Below are 21,374 nucleotides of genomic sequence, written 5' to 3'. Positions count from 1 at the left end.
TAAATTGTGTTGTTACATCAAATCATCAAATTTACAGTGCAGAAGGAGGCCATTCGGCCCATCGAGTCTGCACCGTCCCTTGGAAAGAGCACCCCACTTAAGCCCAAGCCGCCACCCCACCCTCGTAACCCAGTAACACCACCTAATCTTTTGGACACTAACGGGCAATTTAGCATGGCCAATCCACCTGCACATCTTTGGACAGTGGGAGGAAACCGGAGCACCCGGAGGAAACCCACGCAGACACAGGGAGAAAGTGCAAACTCCACACAGGCAGTCACCCGAAGCTGGAATTGAACCTGGGACCCTGGGGCTGCGAGGCAGCACCGCTAGCCACTGTGCCGCCCTTATCTTAGTAATTTTAATTTTGAAAAAGTTCAATCATGGATTTGTAAAATAATTTACAATAGTTACATTCTAGTTGCACAGAAAAGGTTTTGTAATATAAACATAGAATTTGTACTGTAATACTAATATATTGGCTGCCTTGTTTATTTGGTTTTGCTTTCGAAAACTGTGCATAGCAGCAATGCACCAGAACAACTTTGGCAATTGGGTGCAGCAGTAATCATGTGACATGGCAATTTGACTGGTAGCTGTAGTTGAACAAGCTTTTAGTCCAATAAACTGCTGCCAAGTCACCACTATGGAGAAGTGCTCACGTACATAATCACCATTCGTTTGTGCCACATTTCCTGCATTTTGTTTACAGTGGAATTACAAAAATGGATGGTAAGACCCTTTTAAAAACCTATTCTGTTCATTTATAGGATAGAATATTTAAACAAAAAGCAACAATACCAAGCAGCATAATGTAGAACTTGGATTATTGTGATTTAACCAAGTTGTGCAGCAGGATCCAGTAGACCAGTTTTTCAAGATCAGGCAAATAACTAACGACCCCAAGAGCTTTCTCTCTTTCTTGAGCTGGTGTCTCAGAATATTGTTTGATTTAACAACATTGGTAGGTCAGACAGAAAAAGAAACATATTTGTGCATGCATCAGGCGGTTACAAGTTGTTTGTGGACATCAGTCAGAAAATTTCTATGATGTATCAGTTACGTTTTAACACCACCGGCAAGTTTCCAACTTTTGTCAAAGCAGATAAGGACGCAAAGCTGAACCAGTTGATTAAAAATTAAGTGCTCATCTAATTAAAACAGACTAGTTGCATCTTAACCCTAACCCTAACCCTTTCAGCTGAGACATAGATTCTCACTCTCTTTGAGTTTAAATCTTACTCCTTGCAGTCAGAACATTTAATTTAGGCTGACACTTTCAATGTAGTACTGAGAGGGTGCTACCTGGTTAGAAATGGTGCCTTTTGTATGAGACTTTTAAACTTCAGCCCTGTCAGCTAGTTAAGGTAGATGCAAAACTCCAGTTTATTGGAAGAAGAGCTTGTTTAACTACAACCAGCAATCTAACTGCCACATGATTACTGCTGCACCCAATTGCCAGAGAGGTCCAGGTGCATTGCTGTTCTGTGTAATTTATAGAAAGTAAAACTAAGTAAACAAGGCAGCCAATATATTGGTGTTACAGAACAGATTCTGTGCTTACAGTACAAACCCCTTTTGGAAAAGAGTACTTTTTGGAAAAGAATAGTGTATTCAAGATTTCACCTTCAATATTGCTAAATCTGATCATTTCTCTAATTTGCTTTTTGTGCAATTTTGCCAAGGCATTTTGGCTGTTATGTCAACCCCCAATAGGTAAGTCTCAAAAAAAAGAAAAACTCGGGGGACCAATAGTTGGATGGGCAACTCTTCCACTGAGATTGTTAAGGGCGCTAGGCCTGCCTTCCCTGAGTGTAATCCCCTCTTTGGATCATCGATCCTCTGGGTTTGACGACGCACAGGCCTGACTCCATCAACCTGCCGGCCTCGGCAAAGTACAAGGGGTCCCCTAAAATAGCTCTTAACAAGGCCTTTTGGTTTCCTGTCATCCGGAGAGGACAACCAATCTGCATCAAAGCTTATCACAGGGCAAATGCCTCACTGGTGGAACTGCACAGGGAAATTGGCCCGACACCCTCCTCACTATTTTACTGCTCCTGCCTCCCAGTCCATAGTATCAGAGGACGATGCTTATATTTTTGATTAAGGCTGTTTCAGTTCTCTGGCAGGGCAGAAATCTGATGGGAGCGATTCAAAGATGAATTGTGGAAAGATGGGCATGGAATTTGTAAATTAATGATACCATTTGCTAGCAATGTTGTTTGAGTGATTTCTCACATTACTTTAGAACTGGTAGTTATGTAATTGCCAACTGTATACACTTCCAGCAGGTTTTGTAACTGCTGTAAGGTGCACTTAAAAATGGCATTTCATGCCACTGAAATATTTGATAGAGCTCTGATTAATGCATTCCCTCTGCAGGCCCTGCTCAGGTACCAATGGTGTCTCCAAATGGATCAGTGCCTCCTATTTATGTGCCTCCAGGATATGTGTCACAGGTAAACAAGCATATTTTGAATTCATATAAAAAGAATAATTGATAAAAATGAGTATTGTAAGATATCTAAACTACTTAATGTACTATAGCTGAATAGGATGGCTAACTGGCAAAACGTGTTGTCTTTTTTCTGGTATAGAAAATAAAATGTATTTGTGGCATCACATTGTACTGCATAAGTATAGCAAATGAAAAGCTGCAAGTAAAAAATTCCTTATGCATCTTAATGGGCTCCACCCAGCACTCAAATTCTCCTTTGAAATGGAGCAGTCAAATAAGCCCCCTTGACATGCCAGTTGAGACTTCTGCCAATGGTTCTCTACTACTGTCCACTGCATGTCTACCTTTACTGGTTGGAATTCTTACAGTTCCACACGCAATAGGGTTAACCTTAGTGGAAACTTTGTAAAGGGGGCCTGAGCCATTTGCGAGCTAACATGAAGCTGAAATTGGGTGCATCAAAGCGATCCTGTGGGATAATAACTACCCTGATCAGATCAGTGCATGCTGTATATCGTGCAGATTTATGAAACAGCCGCCTCCTTTGGTCCTGAAAAGTGCCCAGTATACGTCTTATGACCCAAGGTACCTCAAAACAATTTGAGCAACAGGCTAACTGTTTCACGTAGCTACTATGCAGTAGCAACACGAGTTATATTCTCCACCAACAGGATGCCGCTGTCAAGCAAAATGACACCACCTATCACATAAATGCAATGTGGTATATGATTTTCAGTGCTGAAATGATGCCAGGTATGCAGGCCGTAGTTCCTAAAGACTGGCGGATTGCATCAAACTGCACATCCCATTGGCTGCTCGCAACAGTCAAGATACTGACCCCCATACCTAACCAGACAGTGATTGCAAAATTCTAAACATAGTGGGCTGGAATCTCTGCTGCCCGCCACTGGTAGGGGAGTTCTCGATGTGGCGGAGAATCCCACGTTGGGGAAAAAATAGGATCGGCAACCAGTTTCCGTTGCTCTGGTCTCCTACTGCCAGCAGGATCAAGGCTTGCGCCCCGTGCCAGCGGGAGGATGCAAATAGATCATTAAGACCCATTTGCATCCAACTTCCAGTGGCAGCCATGGAATGAGTGGCTGCATATTTGATGGCTCCAGCCCAAGGCAGAAGGGCAAGGCATTTGAGTACAAGAGGTGCAGAAGTGCCTAGGGAAGGTTTTACTGCTTTGGTGTGGCTGGTGGATGGATCCACGGACTAGGAGTGGGGCAAGAAGGAAAGAGCTGCTGGAGCAGGAGAGTCTTTGTGTTGCGCCACAGGATAAGAAGGCGGAGGGCAAAGTGGCTGCTCTGCCTGCCCAGTGGTCAACGGAGCAGTTAATAGAGTTCCTTAATGGAAATTTCTGCCAGCAGAGGAAAGAGGCCCAGGAAGACTTTGGCCTAGGTGGTGGAACCGATTAAGTCGGGTATTGAGAGAGTGGAGCGGAGGCTGGAGGCCCAGGGCCGGGTAATCCAGAAAGTGGAGGAGATGCTGAAGGAGCACGAGGCGCCGTTGGCCTCGTTGGTGGCTGAGCTGGGGGAGACCCAAAAGAGGCTGAAGGAGAAAGTTGGAAGGATCTGGAGAATCGCTTCAGAAGACACAACCTCAGGATTGTGAGGATGCCCGAAGGCATCGAAGGTGCGGAGGCTGGTGTGTGCTTGGCTAAAATGCTGGAGAAGCTGATAGGGGAGGTGGTCTTTGGCCGGCCCCTGGAGGTAGACCGAGCGCACAGGGTGCTGATGAGGCCACAGGCGGGCAAGCCGCCAAGGGCGATGGTGGTGCGGGTTGCACTGCTTTCTGGACAAGAAGATTCTCCAATGGGTGAGGCTGGGAAGGAAATGTATCTGGTAAGGAAATATATCTGGGAAGGAAATGTATCTGGGAAGGGTGCATCAAGACCCGGGAGCAGAACTGTGACGAAGAGGGCCGGGTTCAACCGGGTCAAGGCTGCCCTCTTTAAAAAGGGGGTGAAGTTTGAAGTATTGTAACTGGCCCGCCTGTGGGTGACTTTCCAAAAGCGAGAGTACTATTTCAGCATGCCAGAGGAGGCAATGGACTGGCAGGAGAATGAGGACATTGAACTTTGGAGGAGGTTGTGTGTTTTTTTAAGGTTTTGATGGTGGGTTTTCTGGAGGGCAGGTTTTTCATGGGGAAACATTGAGGGTGAGTGCATCTTTTGTTACTCTTTATGGTTGGGGGGAGGGGAGCTGGGGTAGGTAAGGAGGTTAGAGGCCTTGGGCGGGGCCATCATGCTAACTGGGTGGGCTAGTTAAAGGGAGTGAAGCGGAGGGTTGTCAGGAAGCAGGCATGGGGGGATTGGGTTGGTGTTTTGTTCGGTGGGGACGGGGGTTGCTGACAAGGGTGTGGTTGGTGTGGCGCAGTTGGAAAAGGATCGATGACGGTGGGCATCCGAGGATTGGCCTAGAGGGTTGCGTGACACAGGACGGTGGCTGGCCCAAGAAGGGATATGGCTGATTGGCAGGTCGTGTTGAATGCGAGGGGGCTGAATGGGCCGGTCAAACGGTCACATGTATTAGCACACTTGAGGAGTCTGAAGGCAGATGTGGCCTTTTTTCAGGAGACCCATCTGAAGATAGGGGACCAGACAAGGTTGAGGAAAGGATGGGTGGGGTGTGTTTCATTTGGGACTGGATAGGAAGATGAGGGGGTGTTCGAGGTGGGGAACATTGTGGCCAATTTGGGGTGGGGGGGGTGGAGATTTGTGATGGTTAGTGGAAAGCTGGAGGGGAGGCCAGTGGTCCTGGTAAACGTTTGTGCCCTAAATTGGGATGACATAGATTTTATGAGGTGGGTGCTATGGAAGATCCCTGACTTCGTACCGGCTGATTGAGGGGGATTTTAATTTTAACACGGTTTTAAAACCAAGCTTGGACCGGCTGAATCCTAAGTCGGCGAAGATGTCGGCAGTGGCGAACGAACTGAAGGGATTTTTGGAGCATGTTGGGGGTGGCAGACCCGTGGAGCTTTGTAATATTCGTCTCTGATCGCATGCCGCACTGGGTGGATTCACATGTGGCCCGGGGGGGGGGGGGGGGGGGGGGGGGGGAGATTCACATGTGGTGGGTGAGGGGGGGGGGGGGACAGGCAGGCAGGGCCCTCGGTGGAGGCTGGACGTGGGGTTGGCAGATGAGGTGTGCCAGCGGGTGAGGGCAGCTATCCAGAGGTACGTGGAGCTAAACAACACGGAGGAGGTCACTGCCACCACACTGTGAGAGACCACGCAGTGGTCAGGGGGGTGTTTATCTCAATTTGGGCACACAGGTAGAGCGGGCAGAGTTGGCAAGGCTGGTAGACGAGATATTGAGGGTCGGCAGGAGGTAGTCGGAGGTCCCAGAAGCAGGGTTGTTGAAGGAAAGGCAGAGGCTCCAGATGGAGTTCGGGCTGGTGTCCACGGAGAAGGCACTGGAGCAGTTACGGAAGGCCAGAGAGCAGTGTATGAGCACGGGGAGAAGGTGAGCAGGATGTTGGCCCACCAGTTGAGGAAGCAAGAGGCAGTAAGAGAGATTGGCAGAGTGAGGGATGATGAGGGTATGGTGGTGATGGACCCAGAGGGGGTGAATGGCATGCTTAAGGCGTCCTACAGAAGGCTATGCGAGTCTGAACACCTGGCCGAGGGGGAGGGGATGCGGTGACTTTTGGATGGGTTGGAGTTTCCCAAGGTAGAGGAGGGGCTGGGGCTCCAATTGGGTTGAGGGAACTGATGGACAATATAGGAGTGATGCAGGCAGAGAAGGCCCCAGGGCTGGATGGGTTCCCAGTGGAGTTTTATAAAATGTTTGGGGCGGACCACTGCTGGTGAGGGCAATGAAACAAGGGAGAGTGGGAAACTATCCCCCCCTCCCCCCCCCCAACATTGTCGCAGGCTTCCATCTCCCTGATATTGAAAAAGGATAAGGATCCGGAGTAGTGCGAGTCGTACCGCCCAATATTGTTACTGAATGTAGATGCCAAGCTGTTGCCGAAGATGCCGATCTCGTGAATTGAGGAGTGCGCCCTGGGGATGATAGGCGAGGATTAAACGGGTTTAGTGAAGGGGAGGCAATTGCCAGCGAGCGAGAGGAGGCTGCTTGATGTAATCATAAAACCTCCGGAGGGGCAGGAGGTGGAGGTAGTGGTGGCGATGGATGCGGGGAAAGCATTTGACCAGGTGGAGTGGGAGTATCTGCTGGAGGTGTTGGGACGGTTTGGGTTCGGACAGGGGTTTGTGGACTGGGTCTGGTTGTTGTCCAAGGCGCCGGTTGCAACTGTGCGGACAAACCGTGTGAGTTTGGTATATTTTGGGCTGCATCAGGAGATGAGGTGCCCGCTCTCATCATTGCTTTTCGCCTTGACAATAGAGCTGCTGGCAATGGCGCTGAGTGCATTGAGGGACTGGAGAGGGATTGAGCGGGTGGAGGGTTGGTTGAGCATAGGGGTATCACTATGTGGACGAACTGTTGATGTACATTTCAGACCTGTTGAGCAGTATCGGGGACATCATGGGGATCTTGGAGGAATTTGGCTGGTTCTCCGGGTACAAGTTGAATACGGGAAAGAGCGAGGTATTCCCGATTGAGATTAGAGGGCAGGCGAGGAGGTTGGGAATTGCCGCTCAGGGTGGTAGGGCCGAGCTTTAGATACTTAGGTATCCAGGTGACTCGGAGTTGGGCGCAGCTGCATAATTTGAACCTGACTCGTTGGTGGAGCAGATGAAAGGGGACTTTAAGAGGTGGGATGTGTTGTCGCTGGCAGGACGGGTGCAGACAGTATAAATGACGGTGCTGCCAAGTTCCCTGTTTGTGTTTCAGAACCTCTCAATTTTCATCCAGAAGTCGTTTTTTAAGGTTAATGTATTGATTTAAGGGTATATGTTGGCAAGAAAGACCCCGTGGGTTAGGGGGGTGGGGTGCTGGCGCTGCCGAACATGATGAACTACTACTGGGCGGTGAATATTGCCACGGTTAGGAAATGGGTTATGGGGAGGAGTAGACTTGGGGTCAGATGGAGGCGGCATCGTGTATGGGAACAAGTTTGAGGGCTTTGTTTTCAGCGCCTCTGCCTTTCTTGCTAGCCAGGTACTCCGTGAGCCCAATGGTGGTGTTGTCCTAAGGGTGTGGGGGCAGTGGAGGCAGCATCTGGGACTGGAGGGTGCCTCAGTGTGGGCCCCGATCTGCGACAACCATAAGTTTGCGCCGGAGGGGGATTGGATGCGAGGTTTCACTGGTGACGGCAAGCAGGGATCGAGCGATTTGGGGATCTCTTCATTTGAAATGAAATGAAATGAAAATCGCTTATTGTCACAAGTAGGCTTCAATGAAGTTACTGTGAAAAGCCCTTAGTCGCCACATTCCGGCGCCTGTTCGGGGAGGCTGGTACGGGAATTGAACCGTGCTGCTGGCCTGCCTTGGTCTGCTTTCAAAGGGGACAGGTTTGCGAGATTGGAGGACCTGGAGGAAGAGTATAAGCTGCCCAGGGGGAACGGTTTTCGATAACTGCAGCTCCAGGATTTCCTAAGGAGAGAGTGCCGTCCTTTCCTAGGCAGTCACTCCTGGGGTTGCAAGACAACGTTCGCAGGATGAGATTAAGGAGGAGAAGGTGGCCGATGTCTACAAGGAGTTGAAGGAGTTGATGAACTGGGATGGGTGGGGTACATAACTGGTGGGGGACATAAAGCGCAAGTGGAAGGAGGAACTGGGAAGGGTGATGGGGGCTGAGATGTGGGCAGAGGTCCTGTGGAAGGTCCTTTTTGTGTGCGAGGTGAAGCCTCATCCAGTTTAAAATGATTCATAGGGCGCATATTCCCGTAACGGCCTCCCCGAACAGGCGCCGGAATGTGGCGACTAGGGGCTTTTCACAGTAACTTCATTGAAGCCTACTTGTGACAATAAGCGATTTTCATTTCATTCATTTTCATATGACAGTAGCATGGATGAGCAGTTTCTTTGAAGGGGGTAGAGGATAGGTGTGGATGACGCACAGGAGTCCCGCGAATCACATCCACATGTTCTGGGCATGTCCAAGGTTTAAGGGGTTCTGGCAGGGGTTCGCGAATGTAATGTCCGTGGGGGTGGAGGTGGTCCCGAGACCAGAGGTAGCGATACTTGGGGTGCCGAAAGACCTAGGAATCCAGAGGGTAAGAGAGGCCGATGTTGTGGCCTTTGCGTCCCTGATAGCCCAGAGACAAATTTTGCTGGGGTGGCGGGACTCGGAGTTGTCAAATACAGGGGTGTGGGTGAGCGATCTGGCGGAATTTCTGAGGCTGGAGAAGGTCAAGTTCGTCTTGAGGGGTTTGATGGATGGGGGGAAAGTCTCCCAAGCAGGGAATCCTACCCAGTGTCCAACATTTGTTGTGATTACCCGATTGGACAGCACTTGTTAAACATCCTGATTGTATTCAGAATTATACTGGCAGCCAATTTAAGATTTATCAGTTGAACCCGCAGTGTGACTCGCTTACATATGCCAGTAGCTGCATACATTCACATACAAACACATGGCCCTACCCTGTGCAGACAGAAGGAGCATGTCCACGCATGGCAATGCCATGATCAATTAGAGCCAAACCGGCAGTGTTTGAACTTAAACAAAAGCTTGGCAATTAACTGTTCCTGATGCATTTTCAATGGCACCACCTCTACCAATCAAAGTCCACTTGCCAACCAATCAGACTCACATCTCATGCATTATAAATTGTTACTCTCGGTGGCACACTGTTAGCACTGCTGCCTCACAGCGTCAGAGACCAATTCCGGCTTTGGGTGACTGTCCAAGTGGAGCTTGCACGTTCTCCCGTGTCTCTGTGGGTTTTCTCCAAGTGCTGCAGTTTTATCCCACAGTCCAAAGATGTGCAGATTAGGGAGGGATTGGCCATGCTAAAATTGCCGCTTGTTTCTAAAGATGTGCAGGTTAGGTGGGGTTACGGGGATAGGGCAGGGGAGTGCGCCTAGGTAGAGTGCTCTTTCAGAGGGTCAGTGTCGACTCGATGGGCCGAATAGCCACCTCATGCACTGTAGGGAGTCTATGTATTTTACAATCAGTGTCCTTGTGAATCGGTTCTGGTGAGTACAAGACAAAAACATGTCCTTTTCTCCCCAGCAATACTCGAGTTCCATACTACCTCTTGACCACACAAATGTAAATACTTTGCGGCACAGGGCACAGTGGTTAGCACTGCTGCCTCACGCGCCGAGGACCCAGGTCCGATCCCCGGGTCACTGTCTGTGTGGAGTTTGCACATTCTCCCCGTGACTGTGTGGGTCTCACCCCCACAACCCTAAAGATGTGCAGGGTAGGCAGATTGGCCATGCTAAATTGCCCCTTAATTGGGGAAAGAAAAAGAATTGGGTACTTTAAGTTTAAAAAAAATATTAGCACTACCGGTTGCGGCTATGCGGAGCTAAGTCGCACATTCGGCGGCTCCCGCAAAAACTGACTTTTGGGCTCTTTACAGGGCCCCCAACGGCACTTTTTAAACGATTCCCGGTGTGGGAAGGAGTCAATAACAGCTCCCCGTCAGTATATGGCTTCAACTAGGAGCAGGGCGACATAAAAGGTGGTGGTGGACCCGAAGAAGGTGCGAGGGAAGAAGAACAAAATGGCAGCGGGCGGAGACCAGGCAGCGTGGATGCAGTGGGCGGAGGAGCAGCAGGAGGGTATCCAGCGCTGCTTCAGAGAGATTAAAATGGAGCTGCTAGAGCCGATGATGGCTTCTATTGATAAGCTGCTGGAGATACAGACGGCCCAAGGGGTGGCGATCCGCGAGGCTCGACAAAAGATCTCTGACAATGAGGACGAGATCTTAGGCGTGGCGGTAAAGGTGGAGGCGCTCGAGGCGCTCCACAAGAAATGGCAGGAGCGGTTCGAGGAGATGGAGAATCGGTCGAGGCGGAAGAATCTGCGGATTCTGGGCCTGCTGGAGGGGCCGGATGTGGGGGCCTATGTGGTCACCATGTTGAACTCGCTGATGGGAGCGGGGTCCTTCCAGCGGCCCCTGGAGCTGGAAGGGGCCCATAGTGCTGGCGAGGAGGCCCAAGGCTAACGAGCCTCCGCGGGCGGTGCTGGTGAGGTTCCATCGGTTCGTCGATCGGGAGTGTGTGCTCAGGTGGGCCAAGAAGGAGAGGAGCAGCAGGTGGGAGAACGCGGAGGTTCGAATATACCAGGACTGGAGTGCGGAGGTGGCGAAGAGGAGGGCCGGGTACAATCGAGCGAAGGCGGTGCTGCACAGGAAGGGGGTGAGGTTTGGCATGTTGCAGCCGGCGCGACTGTGGGTTACCTACAAGGACCGGCACCATTATTTTGCGTCTCCGGAGGAGGCGTGGGCCTTTGTTCAGTCCGAGAAGTTGGACATAGATTGAGGGTCGGGATGGGCGATTGGGGACTGCGGTTGATATGTTATGTCTATTTTTTTTCGAGGGGGGGGCCTTTGTATTGCTCCGGGTTTCTTTTTCTCTGTATTTTTCTCTTTCGGGTCGGTGAGGATGGCTGGGGCGGGTTGGGCACTGTTTTGGTTGGGTTGGTTGGGGGGGCTTTTGGAGGGGGGGGTAGGTAAACGGAACAGGGGGGGTGGACGGCAATGAGATGGGGCCCTGCGGGGGAGGGGGAGGCCCGAGTCGGGGGTGAGGGGACCGGGCCTGTAAAAGGTGCTGCGTCAGAGGTGGGGGGGCCTGGTAGGTGGAAAGCGTGGGCTTTTTCCCGCGCTGAAGACTGGAGGGAGCAGGGCCGGGGCGGGGAATCGAGGGTTGTTTCCCGCGCTTAGAATGGAAGGAGGAGGGGGAGAGCCTATGGATGGGGAACGGGAGAGGAGGGTGTGCCACACAATGGGAGGAATCGAAGGAGAGGCGGGAGTGGCCGGGGTCAGCAGGAGTCAGCTGACTTGCGGAAGTGCAAAGGGGGGGGGTGTAAATCAGTTAGGATGGGCCCCGGTTGGGGGGGCGAGGGGGGGAATCGAGTTGCTGCTGCTATGGTCAAGGTGGAGCTGGAGCAAGTGGGGTGGGGGGGAGGGGGTCGGGACAGGGTATGCCGCTGTGGGGAATGGGCCGGGTGTGGGGTGCAGGCCCGTGGCTGGCCGAGGAGGGGTCATAGCTAGTCGGCGGGGGAGGGGGGCGGGTAGCCCCCTGATCCGGCTGATAACCTGGAATGTAAGGGGACTGAATGGGCCGGTTAAGCGGGCCCGCGTGTTCGCGCACCTGAAGGAGCTCAAGGCGGATGTGGTTATGCTTCAGGAGACGCACCTGAAGGTGGCAGACCAGGTAAGATTGAGGAAAGGATGGGTAGGTCAGGCGTTTCACTCGGGGCTGGATGCCAAAAATCGAGGGGTGGCGATCTTGGTGGGAAAGAAGGTGTCATTCGAGGCGTCGAGCATTGTGGCAGATAATGGCGGTAGGTACATAATGGTAAGTGGTAAGTTGCAGGGAGAGAGGGTGGTACTGGTCAATGTGTATGCCCCAAACTGGGACGATGCGGGTTTTAAGCGGCGTATGTTGGGTCGGATTCCAGACTTGGAAGTGGGGGCCTGATAATGGGGGGAGACTGTAACACAGTGCTGGATCCGGCATTGGATCGCTCCAGGTCTAGAACGGGTAGGAAGCCGGCGGCGGCTAGAGTGCTGAGGGGGTTTATGGACCAGATGGGAGGGCTGGACCCTTGGAGATTTGCAAGGCCGGGGGCTAGAGAATTTTCATTCTTCTCACATGTCCATAAGGCTTATTCCCGAATCGACTTTTTCATTTTGAGTAGGGCGCTGATAGCGAGAGTAGAGGATACCGAGTATTCGGCAATAGACATTTTGGACCACGCCCCGCATTGTGTGGACTTGGAGATGGGTGAGGAGAGGGACCAGTGCCCGCTGTGGCGCTTGGAGGTGGGGCTGTTGGCGGACGAGGAGGTGAGCGAGCGGGTCCGAGGAAGTATAGAGAGGTACCTGGAGGCCAACGATAACGGGGAGGTCCGAGTGGGGATGGTATGGGAGGTACTGAAGGCGGTGGTGAGGGGAGAGCTGATATCCATTAGGGCCCACAAGGAGCGGAGGGAGCGGGGGGAGAGGGAGAGGCTGGTGGGGGAGATGGTGAGGGTAGACAGGAGGTATGCGGAGGAGCCCGAGGAAGGATTGTTGAGGAAGAGGCGTAGCCTCCAGGCCAAATTCGACCTGGTGACCACCAGGAAGGCGGAGGTGCAGTGGAGGAAGGCCCAGGGGGCGATTTACGAGTATGGGGAAAAGGCAAGCCGGATGCTGGCGCATCAGCTTCGGAAGCGGGACGCAGCTAGGGTGATCGGGGGAGTTGAGGACAGGGGAGGGAGTGGGGTTGGCATCAATGGGGTCTTCAGGGACTTTTACGAGGAATTGTACCGATCCGAGCCCCCACGGGAGGAGGGAGGGATGGGCCGCTTCCTGGACCAATTGAGGTTTCCAAAGGTGGAAGAGGGACTGGTGGCGGGATTGGGGGGCCCGATTGGGCTGGAGGAGCTGATCAAAGGGATAGGAAGCATGCAGGCGGGGAAGGCACTGGGTCCGGACGGTTTCCCGGTCGAATTCTATAAAAAATATATGGACCTGTTGGGCCCGCTGATAGTCAGAACCTTTAATGAGGCAAGGGAGGGGGGGGCTTTGCCCCCGACGATGTCCCGGGCACTGATCTCCTTGATCCTGAAGCGGGACAAGGATCCCCTGCAATGTGGGTCTTACAGACCGATTTCCTTGCTAAATGTAGATGCCAAGGTGCTGGCGAAGGTCTTAGCCACGAGGATTGAGGATTGTGTGCCGCAGATCATCCATGGAGACCAGACGGCGTTTGTGAAGGGGAGACAGTTGAACGTGAATGTGCGAAGGCTTTTGAACGTTATCATGATGCCGGCGAGGGAGGGGGAGGCAGAGATAGTGGTGGCGATGGACGCTGAGAAAGCCTTCGATAGGGTAGAGTGGGGGTACCTGTGGGAGGTGCTGAAGAGGTTCGGGTTTGGGGAGGGGTTTGTCAGGTGGGTTAGGCTGTTGTATGTATGTTGTCAGGTGGGTTAGGCGAGTGTGGCCACGGACAGGAGGAGGTCCGAGTACTTTTGGTTGCACCGAGGGACGAGACAGTCCCCCCTGCTCTTCACACTGGCGATTGAACCCCTGGCTATGGCACTGAGGGAGTCAAGGAACTGGAGGGGGTTGGTGCAGGGTGGGGAGGAGCATAGGGTGTCACTTTATGCGGACGATCTGCTGCTGTATGTGGCGGACCCGGTGGGAGGAATGCCAGAGATAATGAGGATCCTTAGGGAATTCGGGGACTTTGCGGGGTACAAGCTTAACATGGGGAAGAGCGAGCTGTTCGTAGTTCATCCAGGGGACCAGGAGAGGGCGATTGGCAAGCTCCCACTAAAAAGGGCGGAGAGGAGCTTCAGGTATTTGGGGGTCCAGGTGGCCAGGAGCTGGGGGGCCCTGCATAGGCTTAACTTTACAAGGCTGGTGGAGCAAATGGAGGAGGAGTTCAAGAGGTGGGACGCGTTGCCGCTGTCCTTGGCGGGTAGGGTGCAGTCAATCAAAATGACGGTGCTCCCAAGGTTTTTGTTCCTGTTCCAGTGCCTCCCCGTGTTTATCCCGAAGGCTTTTTTCAGGCGGGTTAACAGGAGTATAATGGGGTTTGTGTGGGCGCGAGGGACTCCGAGGGTGAGAAGGGTGTTCCTGGAGCGGAGTAGAGATAGGGGGGGACTGGCGCTGCCCAACCTCTGTGGGTACTATTGGGCCGCCAATGCGACGATGGTGTGCAAATGGGTGATGGAGGGGGAGGGGGCTGCATGGAAGAGGCTGGAGACGGCGTCTTGTATGGGTACGAGTCTGGGGGCGCTGGCAACGGCGCCGCTGCCACTCCCTCCAAGGAGGTATACCACGAGCCCGGTGGTGGTGGCTGCCCTCAAAATGTGGGGGCAATGGAGGCGGCACAGGGGGGACGTTGGGGCCTCGGTGTGGACCCCATTACGGGGGAACCACCGGTTCGCCCCAGGAAGAACAGGTGGAGGGTTTTTGGGGTGGCACAGGGCAGGGATACGAAGGTTGGGGGACCTGTTTGTGGACGGGAAGTTCGCGAGCCTGGGTGAGCTGGAGGAGAAGTACGGGCTCCCCCCGGGGAACACCTTCAGGTACTTACAGGTAAGGGCGTTTGCCAGACGGCAGGTGGTGGAATTCCCGCGGCTACTGCTACACACAGTACAGGACAGGTTGCTCTCGGGGGGGGGGGGGGGAAGATCTCGGAAACTTACCAGGTGATGCAGGAGGAGGTGGAGGCCTCGGTGGTGGAGGTAAAAGGTAAGTGGGAGGAGGAGTTGGGAGAGGAAATTGAGGAAGGGACGTGGGCAGATGCCCTGGGGAGGGTGAACTCTTCCTCATCAAGCGCGAGGCTCAGCCTCATACAGTTTAGGGGGCTGCACAGGGCACACATGACCGGGACAAGGATGAGCCGGTTTTTTTGGGGTGAGGACAGGTGTGTTAGGTGCTCAGGGAGCCCAGCAAATCACACCCATATGTTCTGGGCATGCCCAGCGCTGGAGGAATTTTGGAAGGGCGTAGCGAGGACGGTGTCGAGGGTGGTAGGATCCAGGGTCAAACCGGTCTGGGGGCTTGCAATATTTGGGGTGGCAGAGGAGCCGGGAGTGCAGGAGGCGAAAGAGGCCGGTATTCTGGCCTTTGCGTCCCTGGTAGCCCGGCGAAGGATTCTTCTTCAGTGGAAAGATGCGAGGCCTCCAAGCGTGGAATCCTGGATCAGTGAGATGGTAGGGTTCATTAAATTGGAGAGGGTGAAATTCGCCTTGAGAGGGTCGGTACAAGGGTTCTTTAGGCGGTGGCAACCGTTCTTAGACTTTCTGGCAGAACGATAGACATTGGTCAATGGCAGCAGCAGCTCGGGGGGGGGGGGGGGGTTTACTTTATTTTTGTTTTTGTTATTTACACTGAAGGGTCTGAGGGGGTGTATATACCAGTTGTGTTAAGTCGGGGTGTTAATGTTAATTTATTGTTTATGTACAGGGTGGGGGCGGTATGGGGGGTTGCTTTTCTAGTTTGTGTTTTGTACTTAACCCTGTTGGGTTCTTTTTTTTCTCATTTTGTTATTGATATTTTATGAAAACCTTCAATAAAAATTTTTTTTTTAAAAATATATATATATATTAGCAAAGGTGGTATGCAGCATTCGATCTAATGATCAGTAGCAACCTCTTTGCATTATTTCCTATTCAGACTGAAGTACATTTGTATTTATAATGACAGTATAATGCCAAGATGGAAACTTAGACAAGCATTGAGACACATTAAAATATTTTGCTTTCAGAATTTCAGGAAAAAAGTCATAGAGAGAATAGGCTACGTGATAGAGCTGAATTAAACAATGGGACGAGTTGCAATCAAAAATGTTTAGTTGCCTGTTCTCCTCACAAATGGCATGAATAGCAGATACCCAGTAAACTGGTGAATATGCAGTTATCACAAAGATGAAGATGCAGCCAACAATTCCTAGGTGCACAGTTAATCACACTCCTCTCGTGCTGTAATTTTACATTTAGTATAACTAGTGAATAATTATTCCACACATTTATGCACATTATAATATGATTACATGCATTTCAAGTTATTTTGTTAACTTGATTATAATCCGGAATATTGCAGGTAAAAAGCATCCTTAAATTTGTAGTGAGATTTCACTTGCCTTTAAAGGGATTTGGTCAGCCCTTTAGCACAGTCAAAGTGACAGATCCTGGACATGGAGCTCAGAGTTCAAACCAGTTAGAGTGGGGGTATTTGATGGCGGTTTTGGAGCGGTTTGGGATTGGGGCGCAGTTTGTTGATTGGGTAAAATTACTTTACAGGGAGCCGAGGACGAGGGTCCGCACAAATAACATGACTTCTGGGTATTTTGCTCTATATCGAGGGACCAGGCAGGGGTGTCCTATGTCCCCCCCTGTTGTCCGCACTTGCGATTGAGCCTTTGGCTCAATTGAGAAATTCGGGAGTATGGAGGTGGATTGTGTGGCGCTGGCAGGTCGGGTGCAGGCAATTAGGATGAATGTATTGCTGCAGTTTTTGTTCATTTTTCAATGCTTGCCGATCTTTTTATCAAAGGCGTTTTTTAAGGAAGTAGAGAAGATGATTACCTCGTTCATTTTGGGGGGGGAAGGTGACTAGGATTAAGAAGGTGTTGCAGAGAGGACAGCAGTCAGGGCAGTTGAGTCTCCCAAATTTATTGTATTATTACTGGGCGGCGAATGCTGAGAAGGTGAGGGGCTGGGTTAGAGGGGGGAACTCCCAGTGGGTTAGATTGGAGGAGAGTCTCCTATGCAGGTGGTTGGAGTTAAGGGTGTTTGCAACAGCATCGCTTCCCATGGCCCCGGGGAAATATTCAGGGAGTCCAGGGGTAGTGGCGACACTGAAGATCTGGAGGCAGTTGTGCCAGCACTTTAGGTTGTGGGCAGGGTAAAGGGAAATGTCGATTCGAGGGAATCATAGATACGAGTCAGGAAGGTGGGTTGGGAATTTTCGGAGAGGGGAGTTAGGATATTAAAGGATTTGTTTCTGGGAGGCCGGTTTGCGAAGTTGGAGGAGCTGGGGGAGGAATATGGGTTGGGGCAGGGGGAGATGTTTAGGTATATACTGGTCTGAAATTTTGCCAGGAAGGAGGTACAAAGCTTTCTGATGGCGCCAGCTTCCACACTGTTGGAAGAAATATTGATGACAGGGGGAATAGAGAAGGGGTGGTGTCGGATATTTATGGGGTGATTTTGGGGGAAGAAAAGATATCACTAGAGAGGATTAAGGCGAATGGGAGGAAGAGTTGGGGGAGGATATTGAGGAGGGGTCATGGTGTGAGATGCTCCGGAGGGTGAATGCGTCAACTTTGTGCGCGAGGTTGGGACTGATACAGTTGAAGGTGGTGTATAAGGCCCACCTTAAGGGCGAGGATGAGCCGACTTTTTGAAGGGGTGGAGGATGTTTGTGAACGGTGTGGGATGGGGCCCACAATCATGTTCATATGTTTTGGTCCTGTCGAAAATTGGAGGGAGTTCTTTAAGGTAATCTCAAAGGTGGTGCACATGAGACTCGAACCGGGTCCCCTAGAAGCCATATTCGGGGTGTCAGATCGGCCGAGGTTGGAAGTGGGTGCGGAGGCAGATGTCTTGGCCTTTGCCTCACTAATCGCCCGAAGGTGGATTCTGTTGGGGTGGAGGTCGGCTTCTCCAACCTGTGCCTCGGCGTGGCGGAGGTATTTGCTGGAGTTCTTAACGGTCGAAAAAATAAAGTTTGAGTTGAGGGGGAGGATGGAAGGGTTCTACAACTCATGGGCCTTGTTCGTTATGCATTTTCATGAATTGGATGGCATCGAACATTTGGGGGGGGGGGGGGGGGGGTTGGAATGTAAAAGTTATTGATGATCCTTTTTCATTGGTGTTTTGTATTCAAAATGTTGGGAGCTGTTTAATGGTGGGTGGGATAAGGGGATTGTTGGCTAGGAGATGGCCATTGTATTTGAGTTATTGTTTATTATCTGTTGTAAATGTTGATGAAAATGTGAAAAGGGAGAATGAAAGTATTTATTTTGAAAAAGAGTTCAAGCCGTATATTTTAATAATTTATGGCAAAACCAATTTAAGATGGTTTCTTCTATTTAATATTATAAAATTCTAGTTAAAAAACACAATGCTGTTGGTAACACTATTAATTCTCTTTCAATCTGTTCAATGGATAACTAAAGTAAGCAGTGTTTTATTAGCATATGAGGTGACTAATGATTTTGAAATGTAAACTTGCAAAATATAAATACAAGATTTCGAGGATTTTAATTTAGCACATGAAAATGTATTAAATCGTTCTTGTTCATGCTACCAGTATTGTAGTACAGGATTGCACTTTTAAATAAGGTTGTCATCTCTGGTTGAAGGTATTCCTGGTGGGTTGAACATATATCTTTGAGCATGTGACATTCGATCACCTGACACACCCACAGTTTGCAAATATTATTATATTTACCTTGTTACAGTTGAGTCCCCTGTTAGCATTTTAGCTTGAGGTTTCACGCCAGCAGCTATATGAAAGTTTCCAACCACAAATCACAAGCAGGTGAAGAAAGTACACAGGTGTGAACTGTGAATCCAAACTCTACTTTTCTTACTTTCAGTATTTCCTCTGAGATTAATTTTCCATTTCTGGTGACGTTTTGACATTCTGGGAAGGTGATCACTCAAACACTAAACCGATCTTTACATAAAAATCTCTGGATCTTACTGTAATAACAGGCACTCCAGGTGACCATCAGCGATTAATAGCAACAGATAGTTTATTTGGAGGCAAAAACTATTTACAGAAAGTACAAAGGAACATTACGATACCAGCTAGAGATTCCAAGTCTTCTCCGAGGCTGGATCTGTTCTGCAGGTTTTAAAAGCACCCCAGCCTGTAGATCTTGGTCTCAATATCTAGGTCCATCGAGGGACCTCCGTTCACATTGGCAGTGGCGAAGTACCGCTGGCTGGGGTTCTCACTCGGGAATTGGCTTGCTTGGACGGTCTCTCCAGTTTCTTCTGTGAGTACTGTTAGCTTCTTGGCCTCCGCTTCTCCTTGCCTAGTGACTACAGGATCTGGACTTATGACTGCCTGTTCGACCACTTCAAGCCCCTTAATGGTACTAACCATGAGTAGGTTGAATGTTGAAGAGGCTACTGCCATTAGTGAAGGCTCTCCAAATGCTTCCACAGGATTTTACCCTGGGTCCGTACCTTATATGACACCGGGCCTATCATGGCTACAACAAACCCAGCTAGGTCCATTCCAAAGTCCCTTATGAAAACTGTGTCATTTATTTCAAATGCTCTCTGCCCTTGATGAGCCACGGTTCCTTTTTTGGAGACCTTACTGGACTCCACCCTCCCCACCAAATTTGGGAAGATCACACTCAGTTGGTTCCACAAATGACGGCCCATCAGCAGCTCCGCCGGGGCAACTCCCATTGTGGAAAGTGGGGTAATCCTATACAACAACAAAAACCATGAAATCTTGATATCCAAGGAAGCCAGTGACAGCTTCCTCATTCCGGCTTTGAAGATCTGCAATGCGTTCCACCAACCTATTTGACGATGGATGGTATGGTGCTAATTTTTAAGTGCCATATCCCATTGAAAGACAAATCACTGGAATTCCATACTAGTACATGTGGTACCATTGTTCAAAACAGTGAACTCGAATACACCATGAACACAAACTCTTTGCCCAGATAAGCCGGGCATCGTGTGGCTTCCAAGGTTTGCCGAAGCCTTGGTCGGGAAGGTCTTGTGACACCTGGCGTTCGCCGCAACACTTACATTCTCCCCTGACTCTTAAATTTCTCCATTTCAAATACTTATCCCATTCCTTTTTAAATAATGTTCCAATGTAGTTACTCCTCAGTAATTAGCCTCTTGTGGTGAAACATTCCATGGCAACTGGTCCTTAAATGCTCCTCGTTTAGAATTGACAGTCGAAGCTTGAGGGGGAGCAGCAGAAGTGGTGGGGGGATGACCTCATCGAGTGAAAGGCATTTTCTTTCTTTGGTAAAGAGGCAATGACCTATGCATGCCCTAACTGGAGGATAGAACAAGTACAAAATAAGGATTACATCTTGACTATGTGGTCGGCTGAGATGTCGGGGGGGGGGGTTGAAGGTACGGTCATGGCTATCAATTTAAGGAGTAATGCTTGCTTTTCTCCTGGATGGTTAGCAGTAAAACCTGGGACATTCATCTCCCATTCCAGAGGACTCCTGGATTATTTGGGAACGTTAGCAATTCTACTTTTAACAGAGCACTTTAATAAATTTGTGTTTCCAACATGGATGAAAGGTTGGAATCCTCACCTGTCCTCTCCCAATAAGTAGCTGCCTCCAGTGTATAATTCTACATACAGATCTGAAAACGTGCATCATGCTCCTTTTTAGTTGACCTCGATGCAACAAAACATAAGTTAAGAAATAAGAGTAGGCCATTTGGCTCCTTAAACCTGCTCCACATTTCAATAAGATCTGGCTGATGCAACTGACAGTGACAGTGCAACTCCAATTTTCAACTGCACACTTAACTGACACCAGTCTGAGATTAAGGCACAAATAAACTTGCAATTTGGATATTTATGCTGTTTTACTTGCTGACATTTTTATTTGTGGCATGTCCATGGTGGAAATGGGGCAATGCTGTACTTCTTTTGACTCACTTTTTAAATTTAAAACAAACATTTTCTATTCACAAGGTTTTGATGGCACCTTAGTCAGTGTGAAATCAGGCTTATGAGATGGTCAAGATTTTATATTTTTGTAGCTGTGCTATCCTCCAGTTAGGGCATGCATATGTTTTTGCCACTTTAGCAAATACAGAAATGTAAAACATTGAGTTAAATATTACTTATCCCCTTTGAAATAAACACCAGCATTCCACATGCCTTCCAAATGACTTGCTGTGCCTAGATCATAGATCATAGAATTTACAGTGCAGAAGGAGGCCATTTGGCCCATCGAGTCTGCACTGGCCCTTGGAAAGAGCACCCTACTTAAGCCCACGCCTCCACCCTACCTCGGTAACCCCACATAACCTTTTGGACACTAAGGGGCAATTTAGCATGGCCAATCCACCTAGCCTGCACATCTTTGGACTGTGGAAGGAAACTGGAGCACCCGGAGGAAACCCACGCAGACACAGGGAGACAGTGACCTGAGGTCGGAATTGAACCTGGGACCTTTGAGCTGTGAGGCAGCAGTGCTAACCACTGTGCCACCGTGCCGCCCTAATTGACCTGCAAGTCAATGTTTTGTGATTTATGAAACAACACACCCAGATACCTTTGTACTATAGAGTTCTCCACATTTTCCATTCAAATAACATTCTGCTTTTCTATTCTTCCTGCTAAAGTGAACAAATTCACATTTCTCCCAAA

The 21,374-nt window shown here is 50.1% G+C and overlaps 1 protein-coding gene across 5 annotated transcripts in view; it reads left to right on the top strand.

The window, feature by feature from the left end:
* Positions 1–21,374, top strand: part of fndc3a (fibronectin type III domain containing 3A) — a 406,018-nt gene that overhangs the window by 215,231 nt on the left and 169,413 nt on the right. For 4 of the 5 annotated variants that reach the window (XM_072514248.1, XM_072514250.1, XM_072514247.1 and 1 more), the window contains one exon: positions 2,383–2,459. In XM_072514248.1, coding sequence (XP_072370349.1) covers positions 2,383–2,459 — 77 coding nt within the window. Of the gene's footprint in view, positions 1–629; positions 733–2,382; positions 2,460–21,374 lie in introns of those variants that run through there. The other variant, XM_072514251.1, reaches the window with a different exon arrangement.

This window comes from Scyliorhinus torazame, chromosome 8, assembly GCF_047496885.1.
Source record: "Scyliorhinus torazame isolate Kashiwa2021f chromosome 8, sScyTor2.1, whole genome shotgun sequence".
Classification (NCBI taxonomy): Eukaryota; Metazoa; Chordata; class Chondrichthyes; order Carcharhiniformes; family Scyliorhinidae; genus Scyliorhinus; species Scyliorhinus torazame.
The sequence above is the reverse complement of the archived record's forward strand: the minus strand, read 5'-3'. Positions and strand labels throughout refer to the sequence as shown.